General features: G+C 37.7%; 2 protein-coding genes across 3 annotated transcripts; one reads left to right on the forward strand and one right to left on the reverse strand.

Annotated features, from left to right (window-relative positions):
* Positions 1 to 2,127: 2,127 nt before the first annotated feature.
* LOC131784314 (ATP-dependent (S)-NAD(P)H-hydrate dehydratase-like) lies at positions 2,128 to 8,502 on the reverse strand. The gene is made up of 9 exons (XM_059101115.2): positions 8,189 to 8,502; positions 7,375 to 7,420; positions 6,734 to 6,822; positions 6,213 to 6,321; positions 5,879 to 5,929; positions 5,623 to 5,727; positions 4,949 to 5,072; positions 4,099 to 4,225; positions 2,128 to 3,644 (listed from the first exon to the last, which is right to left on the reverse strand). The coding sequence occupies exons 1-9, from the start codon at positions 8,494 to 8,496 to the stop codon at positions 3,443 to 3,445; spliced, it is 1,161 nt and encodes a 386-aa protein (XP_058957098.2). The 5' UTR covers positions 8,497 to 8,502; the 3' UTR covers positions 2,128 to 3,442.
* Positions 8,503 to 8,599: 97 nt separating this feature from the next.
* Positions 8,600 to 13,203, forward strand: LOC131784310 (ferredoxin-fold anticodon-binding domain-containing protein 1). 2 transcript variants are annotated; one of them, XM_059101112.2, is made up of 4 exons: positions 8,600 to 9,145; positions 9,906 to 10,065; positions 10,478 to 11,432; positions 12,397 to 13,203. In XM_059101112.2, the coding sequence occupies exons 1-4, from the start codon at positions 8,659 to 8,661 to the stop codon at positions 12,715 to 12,717; spliced, it is 1,923 nt and encodes a 640-aa protein (XP_058957095.2). In that variant the 5' UTR covers positions 8,600 to 8,658; the 3' UTR covers positions 12,718 to 13,203. The 2 variants fall into 2 exon arrangements, with proteins under 2 accessions (XP_058957095.2, XP_066016959.1); XM_066160862.1 differs by having other exon boundaries at positions 10,499 to 11,432.
* The last annotated feature ends 46 nt before the right edge of the window (positions 13,204 to 13,249 follow it).

Consider the following 13,249-nt stretch of genomic DNA (forward strand, 5'->3'; position numbering starts at 1 on the left):
AAAGTAACAAGCATAAACAACAGACTGTTATCTTAAAAATATCACACTTACCTTACACAAGGCGACAAGTTAATTTTATTTGTATGTTACTTGCTTTACCTTTTACCGACTTGTCGAACGCGACAATCGACATTCGTTTACCAGGTGTTTTCATCTGTTATTGTTAAGAAAGTCACAAATAGACACAACAGAACTTTACTTGTATGTTACGCTGCATCGATGCATTTGTTGTTATAGAAACGAACAACGCTTCCCTCTGTTGTTAGAAACGAAAAACGCTTTTAGAGTCGTTACTTTCAATTCTGACCACACAATCGATTTCTTTGTAGTCAAGTCTTCATGGCATTTTAAGAAACAAAGAAGGGTTTTTCAAGCTTACGAATGTCCGTGAATAAGAAACGAGTACATACCAAACGAACAACGCTTCATTTTTCTGTCAGAAACGGAGAACGCTTCCCTTTGTAGTTAGAAACGAACAACGCTTTTAGAATCGTTACTCAAACATATGTCAATTCCGAGCATATGATCGATTTCTTTGTAGTCAAAGTCTTCATGGTATTGTTAGATAGATACCATTGTTGGAAACGAACAGCGTTTCCCTTTGTTGTTAGGAACGAACAACGCTTTAAGAATCTTCATGGTGTTGTCGGAAACAAAGACCGCTTCAGTGATAAAAATTTCTCAACGTTATTGCCTATTTACCGTCTGAAATTCTGATCTTTTTAGTATTTGTTTCTTTAGGCGACTTGACTTTTTTTTGGGCGACATTACTAAAATTTCGGGCAACATGACTCAGTTTTCGGGCGACATGACCTCGGGCGACTTGACCGGTTACCGTTGTAATACATATAAAGGAAAGTGACTCGTATCATAATTCCTGAACAAAAACTTGGCGCTTTTTGCCGCTTCCCGAAGACAAAGAAATTCGCTTTTAAACTGTAGTCACGCATCTGATCAATGTGTTCCTTCTTCTTAGTTGAAAAAAGAACGTTATCAGTCGTTGCTGAATTTATCCTCTGACCAAGTTTACGTGTTCGAGAGAAGAAGATCTTAACTGTCGTAGACACAGACACATTTGGTCGACAGGAAGGAGTGCTCTCCGATATTGGAAGAGGAAGCAATGAAACCTTTATAAATATTTAGAACTGCATATATGTGATTGTAAGAGGGTAAGTTAGTATTATCAACCGAGTTGATAACGTAAATTAGCCTCCGTAAGAGTTTTAAAGCTGACGTTTTGAATGCTAACCCTTCGTCAGAGCGACCGACTATCAACTCAGTTGATAATACGAAATTACCCTGTTATACTTTCCCACCGACGCAGCACCAGTTTCTTTAGAAACTTAATTCCTTTGTGCAAGTGATTATACCCTCACATCCTGATATGGAAGCTTATTGTTTAATTTGCGTTATCCTCCACTAGTAATTAAACGTTCTCTTTTCAACTGAAATCATCACGAGCCGTATATGTAAAGATCTGCAATTAACTAAGGGAACATCTGCCCGCAAGTTAATACTAGGGCGGCAAAACTAAGGGAAACTTCTATTATATTGAACATCAATTTCTTTTTTTAGAACTTCGCGCAGACCTAAATTTTAGCTAAACGTACCTGAGCGGCGTTGAGTTTCAAATAAGAAGGAAACAAGCAATGGGCCCCTGCAGGAAAATTATTTGCCGTCGGGGTTCCCATTCTCAGAGTACACAAATGTGGGTGATTTCACGTTGTTTTACGAGGACGGTATGGAAAAGTATGAAGTTTTAAAAATCACACACAGAGCTATTCCTCTGCTCACAGCATTAGTTTGCTTCAGGTCCTGAGTACCACACAAAGAGGATCAAAAGACAAGACTGAATATCCCATAAAGATCCTATTCCCTAAATAATCTCTCTTATATTATGAGGGTTCCTAGATACTTTACGAAAAGAGAGACTTAGAGTGACCCCTTTCTCAGACACACCATGGAGGGAATGCGTGAAAAACTTAAATGGATTGGAACAACTCACCCTGATCTCTAGGAAAATAGGTCTGAGAAATCCTTTGAGGCTGAATTGAGGAAAACAAACTCCGTAGATGAAAGGTGTTCTGTCGCACTTTGAATAGAGTAATTGTCACACTTTTTAACAACTGTCACACTCTGCAATAAAATTGTCGCATTTTGCAATAACTGCTAACTTGTCCCTCGACTATCTACACAAAATTCATTACACTGTGCGACAAGTTTTGTCACAAAGTGCGACAGCTTACTTTATTAAAATGCACAACGGTCTGTTATTATTACAAAGTGCGATAGCTCTTTTATTGCAACGTGCGACAGGTATTACAAAGAGCGACAATTCCATACAGAAGACAGGTATTATAAAGTGTAACAATTAATTACAAACTGACACAATAAAGGGGATCTTTCTCTAGCAATTAATGACTTTACTACCCTGAATAACCCTGAAATCTTTAATTGTAAGTATAGCGAAATGCGAGTGATAAAAATGACTCTGAGTCGGGCCCAAAACATATCTATAACCAACAACATAAATTCTATTGCAGCAGTGTACTTACTTCGATCTAACCAATATTATCCAATTCTATGTCACGAATTTTACTGACGTGGACATCCCACGCGGCGTCTACAGTAACTAGTTTTCTACCAAGTCACTCAAGCACCACACGCAGTTCATACATCATAGTTCCTCACAAACCTTGAGTTTCAACCGTTCACTCAGGCTACCACGATGCCAGTAGTAATTCTCCTAACTGATTGCAGCACTTTACTCATTATGATACTTCTAGGAATTCGGTGTTGAATCAAATAATGATTCCTTTCTTGATATTTTTCTAAACTCTTATCATCTGTTTGCTTGATTTTGGATTAATAATTTAAGGAGAAATTATTTCTTGGTCACTCATGGGAATGAAAGGGCTAAAGCTAGCTTGAGATGGATTTACTCCACAGTAAGACTCAGTCGTATATAGGAAATGCGGTCAATGACCAAATACTCATTTGCAACTTAACTTCTTAGAAAACCGCGCTGTAGCAATTTTCAATCCATCGTCGAATGTACACCGAAATTACATTAGTTTTGGTTTACTTTCTATCTGTGATTGGTCCAGAAAACACGCGCCACTCTCTCAACCAATCAGCTGAAAAAACTACATCCAATCGCGACTTGGTCATCCCAGTTTTACCGCGCTTTTAATTCATGAAGTTTGCTTGTCTTTGCTTTTTGTTCTCATTGGTTCCTTGTGATATTTTCTTCGCTCTGATTGGTTGTTAAGACTCCACCGATTGGTTTTAGGACACTCCACCGAAGGCGCTCTATTAAGAATTAGAAAACCGCTTCCAAAGAACAAAGTTCAATTGAGCACCTTGCAGTCTTTGTTTGCTTGCTAGTCCTTAATTAGGAAGTAATTCGGCCAAAATACCATCTTTATCGAACTTGAGAACTCTATACGGTGTGTTCTTGTCTTATAACTGGTTCGTCTGACTTTTTCTCGGGAAATAACAGTTCAAAGGCATCGTGAATTTCTGGTATCATATCGGTTGTCGTCATATTCCGCCGGTACTTAGCAAATGCCAGTCTGTTGCAAGTCCTTGTTAGTGCACAGGCCCCATATGCTGCTACCAGAGATCGACCATACGAACATGCTCTGAGAGAAGAAAGGAAAAGACAACTTCTTATTTTGTTAACAGTCTTAGTTACCGGAGACTTACCATTTACCACTATCACCATTTTTTCAAGATGGCCTCTCCTTAGAGTGTACGGATCAAAGTCAGTACCTGGGCAAACCATACCCTGGCCCAACATTAATCCCAACTTGTTATCAATTGACTGTTGCTGAGTTAGGGTAGGGTTAGGAACGCAGTCGCTAACAACTGACATTGATTCTGGTGTACCATATTTTCCATTGCAAAGTCTCCTTGTTCAAAACCTTCCTTGAAAATTTTTTGAACAACAACGGGTTTGTCATGGCAAAAACTAATCACATTTTCAAACAACATTCTCAAAGATAACCATTCCTAGGGAAATCATATCAAGGAAACCTACTCGCCTATCATTGGCTGTCAGTGCTTTGAAGCAGACTGAATTCAAGTAAACTGTACCTTTCCTCTTTGCTCATTTTTTTGAATGCCATATCTGTCCAATGGAAGAACACACCCATGGAGCCAGATAGGAGGTCACCCTGACCTCCACAACGTCTGTTGCTACCTTCTGTTCTGCAGTTTACAACTATTTAGTCATAAAAAACACATGAAAAATGAATTATTTTAAACTTTTTAAAATAAAAAATAAGGATAATATAAATATAGAATTATTTTTAAAGTTGCTAACAAAGAAATTCTGGAAACTCCTGTGGTTTACTTTCTTATCCTCATTAATCAAACTAGCATTTTAAACACATCTCCTTAACTCCAAAGATTATAGGAGCAGTTCTACTTGATATTCAATCCATTTAGTTTATTGTAGATTACTAAAAAAAAGACTTTTTTTAATGTTATGTCATGGTGACAACCTCCACCTGATAGGTTTGCATATTCTCAACACCTGACTGCAAGATGAAGCATGGCAATTATAAGGAGAAGATACATGCAAATCACACAAAAAAGTCAAAGGTTTCAATGGGGAAAAAATGTTGAGAATTCCCCCTGCCATGCTTCACTAAAACAATACAGAAGGTTGATGTAATTCACACCAGAAAAAGTGTGTATTTGATAGTATAGTCAATAGGTGGTTGGAGAAGAAAGTTTAAAAAGGTGTCTTTACATCAATGCATAATTTTTTTAAATGGGTGAATACAGATGCGCTTGAAATTAATCGTTCTTCTTCAAATTGTTGAAGGTCCAAGTGGAGACTTCAAATGGGAGGTACATGACCCTATAAACAAAACTTTTCACAGATACATGCAAAATTGTAATGAAAAATGAACACAGGACTTATGGGATCTACACTTACCATCTTTCCCATCTGCAATGATATCTTCTTGCCCTTTGCGACATATGGTAACTCCGCCTAACTCGCGGCATAACTGTGTCACATGACTGGAACAGTCTATACATGGGTCAGGTTCACGACCAAACTATCAAATTGGAATAATGAAATCAAGGGATGAAATTGAAATAAAAAGGTACTTCAAAGTTAACCCTTTAACTCCCAAGATCTCCTGAGTAATTCTCCTTACTGTCTGCCATACAATTCATATAATGTTAGTTTGGAGAATTTGGAGTTGGATCAACCAATAATCCCCTAATTGATATTTTTCTTTATTCTCATTACTTGTCTGCTTGCTATTGTACTGATGGCGTAAGGAGAAATTCTGTCTATGTCACAAGTGGGACTTAATCAGTAGAAAGTCCCCCTTCCTGACCAATCAAACATACTTCTTACAACAAGTGATTGACACCTTGACCCCTTAGAATGATTAGCATCTATTTTCTCATTACAATATTGCCCCAAATCATACATATAGGTCATGAGAATAAGATCACCCACTAAAAATGCTCTAGATTGTTAAACAAATTCTCCTTGTCAGCACCTTAGGAAATGTATAGAGAACAGTATGGAGAATATGCATACTGATGTTAGGGTGTAGAGGATTTATGGGATCTCAATTTAAAAAAAAAACTCACCAATGTGCTGTATAATCTTGTAAATTCCATAGCATTTGGTGTGAGTATTGCTTTGGTATAATTCTTGATTATGTCTGGATAGGATGTAACCATGTAAAGCCCATCCTTATACAAATAAAAATGAATAAAAATTAATTTGTCTCTACTCTAAACATAAGAAGTAGATGTCCTACGGAGGTTGTCAAAGCATTATGCTAATCCAGGGTTGGTGATTTAGGAGTTTACTGCACAGATGTATTGAAACAGTATACTCAACTGCATCTATGACTAGAAGTTTTTGCTGCTCCTTTGCAAGCTCAAGAACTCCCTGTAAAGAGACAATAAGGACAAAATAATTGAAATACCAGTAAGTCAATTGCCAGAAGGATTCTTTCTAGACTAAATATAATCATAATGAGCCTTGAAAACTATATCATTAGAAAGCTCCAACTTCGTTTCCATTCAACATTGGGCTGACGTACCACTGATTAATTATCTGTGGATGGAAATCTGGTGCAATCTTTCTTAATTAAATCAAACTAGAATGCTACTGTGCCAAAAACTTGGAGTTTGCATGATTCCACTGGCTTAGAAACTGATCATGGACTTACCTTGACATTTTCAATGATGGTTGGATTTCTACCCATTCCTGGGCCAACTACAATGCAGTGAAGTCTTGGAAGCCAATCTTTCACTTCTTTTACAGCTGTTTTTCTGTCCCTGAATGTAGACATTTGGCAAACAGAAATTCTAATGTCAGTTTTCACTGCCAAGATCTTATTAGCAATTCTCCTTACTGTCTGCTATACAATTCTTGTGGTGTTAGTTTGAAGAATTTGGCAGTTGGATCAACTAATGATTCCTCACTGGTAATCTCCATTCTCACCACTTGTCTGCCTAATAATTTTTAACAAGAAATTCTGTTTTGATCACTCATAGGAGTTAAAGGTTTAAAACTGATAAAAGATCTGGAAGAAAAATTTTCAATTGTATTTGTAGGGGCACTTGTTGGAATGGGTAAGAAGCTTTTGAACACTAAAAAGTAGAACATTATTCAATAAAAGTTTCTTTATAGGAAAGGGGAGCCATTGAGTGGAGGTTGTTTAGTGAAAGCATTACTGACAATACTTACAAAACAGGATGGACAATAAGTTCAGGGCTGTATGACTTAATAACCACAGAAGCATCACTTGTACAGAACACATGAGACAAATCTGCACCCTACAAATTGAACAATGGAAGCTTGATATTTTTTGTAGTATGAGAGAAAAATACAGGATTCATATGGTAATGACAGATGCTGGGCACATGTTTTTCAAGTATTTCAGCGGCCTACACTGGTAATGTAAATTAAATGCCATTAAATTTCATTTCTCTCTTGAAAACCTCCTTATAACTTTTCAAGAGGTTGAGTTCTGGGGGACTTTGGCTAATATTGATTAATGTAAAAAATAATTAAATAATAATTAAAAATTAATTATATATCAAAGTATTCATTACAATGATTTTAAACTGTTAAGGAACTCAAAAGAAAGACTGGAATGTCAAAAAGGGACATGGATTGGCAAATCAAGACATTAGACTTTACTTGGGAGTTTTTTTTCTCTATATGCTAGTGTTTTTTTTATGCTTAGAGTTTATCCTTGATTGCTTAGTGACCTAGATTTTGCAAATTTAAGACTATTACCCTGCAGTTTGAACAACCTATCAAGAACAACCCCCTTTGTGGACATATCTCTATCAAAGGTTAAAGTTTTCAAAATTAAGACTCACAGCTTTCAAAGCTGATATTGCTGCAAAGTAAGGTGCACCTGTATACCTGCAACATGATTACAAAACATTCAAGTATTAATCAAACTGTGGGGTAAAAATTAGTGCCTTACAAAGCGCATCTGATGAGTAACTTCACAACAAATCCATGGGTTAGTCGCTAATCTTCATTTGGAAACTTCTAGGAATGAGACGTTATTTTTCAAAGAGCTACCACAAGTAGTAAACTAGAGGGCACTCACTTATTTCTTCAGTTGATTATCTGCTGCTTAGTATGGTTTGGTGTTTGAGGAGTGTGGTAAAAGGTTTATTTAAAATTTAAGACTAAACCCAAACTTAATATGCAATGCACAAATGTTACAGAGTCAAGGTAAGATGAGAGTTGTAGTTTTCCCTTTAAACTTCCACTGCATGAAATACTGTTTCGAGTACATGTAACACCTGGAATTTTTCTAAAAATTTGGGCGAGAAATGGGATTAAAACACTCCCCCTCCTCCTTTCCTATGCTACCCTCTTGGAGATCTTTAATTTTCACAGAAGGTGGACATACTCGAGCAGCTGGGTCATGAAAAAAAGGACTTAACTCGGTAATAAAAGGAACGGAATTTTACTCGGACAGAGCTAGAGATTTAAGGCCTCAGGGCACACCCCGAGCTCAAAACTAATCTCAGTCACCCCCTCAAGCTGCAAAGGTGGTAGGGAAAGATTAAAAGCTCGAACAACATAATACCGGATTTAAGAGAAGTTCTCAATAATGACACAAAATCAGTAATCTCTGAAGCCCAGGATTATGATTATCTTCATCAAACTACTTACTCCTGACATCCGCCTATTATCCCTATTCTACCCAGGTGTCCTTTGTGAGAGGAATTCACCAGAGCAGGGATAGTTTCCCGAACAACCTCCAGGCAACTACATTGTCTCTTTGGGGCTTTGGTGTGAGAGGCATCTGTTGCCGATCTGAAACGATTGTTCGGCTGGGTTTCTCCTCCAGCAAAGGTACTCCGCCTTCCTGACATGACAAATCGAAATTTAACAACCTCAGCAAACCTTGAGTGTCTCCTCGCTACATATGAGATTAAGCTTCCCAGAGAGCCGCTCTTGTACGAAGCCAGCACTGACATGGGCAATGTTATTGACAGAGAAACAGCTGGGTACTAATATCAATTAGTCTACTTTGGTGATGCTTATACCACAGCAATAATCATCCAAGTCCGCGCAAACAAAATGGCGCTCACTTGAGCTTCTAGATCTCAATGCTCTATGTTTCCGCTTTATGAACGGCTATGGCATTACTTGACCCAAAATCATATTCTAATAATGTGCTAGTAGTCGGAGATGGTAACTTTTCATTCACGGTTTGTTTGGCGTCAGTGTTATCAAAGACATCTGTGAAGATCGTAGCGACATCGTTAGACTCGCGCGCAGCTTTGGCAAATAACGACTTCGCTCTGGGAAACATCGCGAAACTGTCCTCTGTTGAAAACGTCGAGATCTTGCACGAGGTAGATGCAACAGATCTTTGTCAAAAATTTGGCTCTAGAACGTTTGATCGGGTGATCTTTAATTTTCCACACACTGGTGGCAAATCAAACATTGCCAAATCAAGAGATCTGTTGGAGCGGTTCTTTGCAAGCGCTGCGCACCACGTGGAACGGTTCAAAGGCGATATCTGTGTAAGCCTTTGTCAGGGTCAGGGAGGAACGCCCTTAGACCATCCAAGAAGGGAGCTTGGAAACTCTTGGCAAGTTGTTTACCGAGCTGCGAAAGCTGGTTGGTATTTTGTTGTTGTTGTTGTTGTTTTTTGTTGACGAGTTCTGTCATTTGGAGATTATTTAAAATTGATGAGCTAGCTAGCTGATCGAATTGTAAAGATTAAGATGCGAACGGCCGGTGACTTCAAACCTGGAGATTTTTCTTTAGTGCCAGCTGCCACCACGAAGCCAATCAATTTGACCTGCCCCATCAAAATACCTTCTGTAATGTCAACCTCAAAAAGATTTCCGTAAAACCCATTACTATTCTAAAACAAAGCCCTGGTCCCAAAGTCATTGTAATATTTTCGCCATTTTTCTTCATCCAAGAACTGTGTGCATGATGAAGTATAGGGCTTTATGGAAATCTTCCATGAACCTCCCAGAAAGGTTCTGTCAACGGGAGGGTATCTTTCAATGTGGTTGTCGGGATGAAGTTACACCATACCCTTAAAGGGGAGTGTTGTGAGGGCAGTAAGTTATGTTTTGATAACCAGTATTAAAGTCATGACATCAACCAGAATCACTTATAGGCCCAACCTCTTTACTGTATTAGAGGTATTTTTTCAGTTATCCTTGACAATTTGCTGGTGCCTTGTGTCACATGTGAGTGGACAAGGCATTAAGGTTCAATTTGGTTGCCCAAAAATATCATGCCATAACCATCAGTCCTGGAGGTGGCTTGAGCTAAGACCTTTCAACCTGTGTCAGTGACTCTAACCATCGCTCTTTCCAATATCCACACTTTAATCTGTATCATCTTGTTTACCCACAACTAGGTCTGATTTTGAATGATGTGTATCCATTCAAAAGTGAAGATTATACCTCTTACAGAAGTGCAGGCTTTCGTGGACAGCTTGGGAAAGGTTTTCATACTGTAAATGGGCTCACTCATGTGTTTGTCCATGGAGTGCCACTGGAACCAATTCCAGACCTAGAGTAAGCTCCCTCATAATACTATTAACCACAAAAAGCATCCTGGTATCTCACCAAAGATCATGGTCATTCTTTAATTTTTAGCTTTGTTTATGACATGAGTAGTATTGGCCAAATTAAATTTCCACTCGATCAGTAAAATAAATCATTTTGCATTAATTGCAATTCAAAAAGTTAGATTTTATAGCTTTAAGTGCAATACAGCACACTTACTGATTTAAAAGCCACACTTGGTGTCTTTCTTCTAATGTTCCACAAACCATTTATATATTTGATAGTGTCAGCCATACTTGTATGGCTATCTCATCTCTTGATAAGAAAAAAGTTTCAGACCTCAAAATGTCTCTCAAACCAATTTTTTTTCTGCACATGTATTATATTTTTGGTTTTATTTTGGTTTCTCTCTTGCATCAAGGTCTTTCATCTCAAATTACAGTAGCATTGTGGACAGCCTTTACTCAGTGGGTGGTCTCATCGGTGTTCCTAATAATCCTGTTGGTAACTTGGTCAAAAAACTTGAAAGTTTCTTTGGAAATTACAATATTTGTGACCTGACTGATGGATCCTGGCAAGATTGCTGCCAATCAGAATATGTAAGTGATTTGACTGAGGAAGCAAAGAAATTGAATGTCAGAGAAGAGGCCTCAGGGTTGATGCTGGAATATTCAAAGATCTCTTTTGCAACCAGAGTTGTTGAGAAGCTTCAAAAAAACTGTCATTCCTTTATCTTAAGTGGCACTGAGATTGACTTCTTTCTCCCTCCATCATCTTGCACACACCCTGTCAGCCACAAACTGGTTGCAGTACAGACTTTCACAGAACTCATAACACCATTAAAACTTCAGAGTGTTGTGAACAGTGTGCTAGAAGCATTTGTTGAAGATATTTGCTCTCGCATCAAAGACTTAAGAAGAGAGAGTAGTTGTCAAGGTGTATCACAGACAAATCCCCTCTCTACTTCAAGTTCAGTAGAGTCAGAGACAACCCAGTTAAAAAATGGAGTACAAACAAGATTTCGAGATGTCAGGTGTGCAGGTGCTGCAAGCATTGGATGTCATTGTAGAAACCAAGATGGCCAAAAGAAGTGCATTTTTTGCAGGATGGAAAAGCATTATTTAGGACATGATATCTCTCCACAAGTTTGCATCAATGACCTTATACAACCCTCACCAAAGACTACACTATATCATAAAGACAGGCTGTTAGTATCTTGTGGTATTTTAGATATTAGCAAGTTCCCAAAAGTTTGTTGTGGGTGGCTCATGGAAGTTAATATTGACAGCTTGGCTTTAGCTTTGTGCAACATTCCTGACATACGACTGCTTTGGTCAAATGATCCAAGGATTCAAGAACAGTTTTCAAGCCAAGAGGTAAGGGTTGTTATCAATTCATGTAACAAATTGTGTAATTTAATTAGTGTAGAGAAATTCTCTCTCATTTTTTGATCAGTTATTTACGTTCAAACATAAGAGGAACCCAAGTGAGTGACAGTTCTATGTGCCTTTTGAATGCACAAAAACTGGAAGCTTTGTAGGCTAGCATAGGAAATTTGGTGGTTATGAATGTTGGGTATTATTATTAATTTTTACACTGTATTCAATCAGCCATTATGGCCATTTCTGTGGTTTGCCCTCTGAAGGAGGTCACGGGTAAAATGTTTTCTTTGAAAAGTCAGCATTGTTTTCTTGAGAAGAAAAATAGTTATTTTTGGACTTACCCTTGGGAACTCTTAATTGAATGAGTCAATTTGTGATGTTGAGTTTGACCATATGTGGAACTTAACTGGACCTAAGTGTAAGGAGAATGCTGTGTCAGTTATACCTGTAGCTGATCATGCTCCTCTGCCATGGTGTTGTTTCTCTGTTTACAGTCTGATGCCTTAGCATTTGTTTGAATATCTGTGATTCTGTTATTGGGTTCAATGTTTGACTCCTTTAGAGGTTCAGGTTCTTTCATGATGTGGTTGGGGGATTTGGCAATGCTTAGGAGCAGTTCACTTCTTTTGTGCATGGTGACTTGTGTTTCTTGCAGTTCATCTTTCTAGATGCATTCTTCTCTTCTGTAATCTATTTACAATGTTAGTGCTTGTAGGAAGTAAATCGCTGACGCAACAATAAAGGGGGTAAGTTTTTACTGTGGTGCTGCTCAGCAGAAGAGTATAACAGTGTAATTTAGTATTATCAACTGAGTTGAAAATGTAAATTAGCCACTGTAAAGAGTTTAAAAGCTGCCCTTTGTCAATGCTTAATTCTATTGCTGTAAGCAAAGCTAGAAGAGTAATGCATGATGCTCTGAAGTTTAAAGAAGTGTCCTTTACTACTTCTTTACATGTAGGTTGATGAGTTTCCCAACCTTGGTAAAGAGTTTGTTCCAATCAGTCTCTTTCCTCCGACATACATTCATGACATAAGTTTCTGGATTACGGAGCAAATGACGGAACAGCAGTTCTTCCAAGATATTTATGAAGTCACTCAAGGAAGTGTTTGTGATGTTTGGTTTGTTGAACGTTATCATGATACAGAACAGGACAAAGTGAGTTACAATTACCGTATGATGTACAGCTCATGTGACAGACCATTGAGTCATATTGAGACTGTAAAAATGCAGAACTTGTTAAGAAGAAGGCTTTTGAATTGTGACTTTCCACTCAAATAGGTATTTAGGTTTACTGTGGTGTTGTAATTTTTCAAATTGATGTTCATGTAGGACCAGCTTTTACTTTGATCATTTTTAACAAATGACACATTTACATGTAAGTGGAAGTGTTTATGAAACTAATATTATGTTTCATGACTATACTATTCAAGAGCCACATTTTCAATCCCTATCAAAGCCTGAATTTCATCAATTGTAATTTCATTTCATTTTACATGGGAAGACTGGTTGTCACCTACACATTGTCAAATTGTGATTGTAATATGTTCTGCCGCCTTGCAACTTACATTGTAAGTAAGCAGGAAACAAGTAAAAAGAAATTCATATTTAAAAAAAAACATAACAATGTACTCTCTTGACATGACAAAGTGTTTATAATGATGTATGCTAATAGTGCACCTGAATGATGTGTGTGACATTCATTGTCTGTGTTAACTGTATGAAAATTCCCCCCAGGAATTCCATCCAGGTTGTAAATGAAACTTATTGTCTTCTTACCATCTCTGTTTTAAGCATGACACTTTCACTTTCA

This window comes from Pocillopora verrucosa, chromosome 14 (assembly GCF_036669915.1).
Source record: "Pocillopora verrucosa isolate sample1 chromosome 14, ASM3666991v2, whole genome shotgun sequence".
NCBI lineage: Eukaryota > Metazoa > Cnidaria > Anthozoa > Scleractinia > Pocilloporidae > Pocillopora > Pocillopora verrucosa.

What these genes read in the sequence shown, in the direction of transcription:
- LOC131784314 (XM_059101115.2), bottom strand. Translation starts at nt 8,496, where the DNA reads ATGTCAGTGCTGGCTTCGTACAAGAGCGGCTCTCTGGGAAGCTTAATC. An exon ending in CAATATCAGCTTTGAAAGCT is followed by an intron (nt 6,823 to 7,374) that starts GTGAGTCTTAAT and finishes TTCAATTTGTAG; the next exon opens with GGTGCAGATTTGTCTCATGT. An exon ending in CATTGCAGATGGGAAAGATG is followed by an intron (nt 4,226 to 4,948) that starts GTAAGTGTAGAT and finishes ATGACTAAATAG; the next exon opens with TTGTAAACTGCAGAACAGAA.
- LOC131784310 (XM_059101112.2), top strand. Translation starts at nt 8,659, where the DNA reads ATGGCATTACTTGACCCAAAATCATATTCTAATAATGTGCTAGTAGTC. An exon ending in TTACCGAGCTGCGAAAGCTG is followed by an intron (nt 9,146 to 9,905) that starts GTTGGTATTTTG and finishes ACCCACAACTAG; the next exon opens with GTCTGATTTTGAATGATGTG. An exon ending in GAACCAATTCCAGACCTAGA is followed by an intron (nt 10,066 to 10,477) that starts GTAAGCTCCCTC and finishes TCTTGCATCAAG; the next exon opens with GTCTTTCATCTCAAATTACA.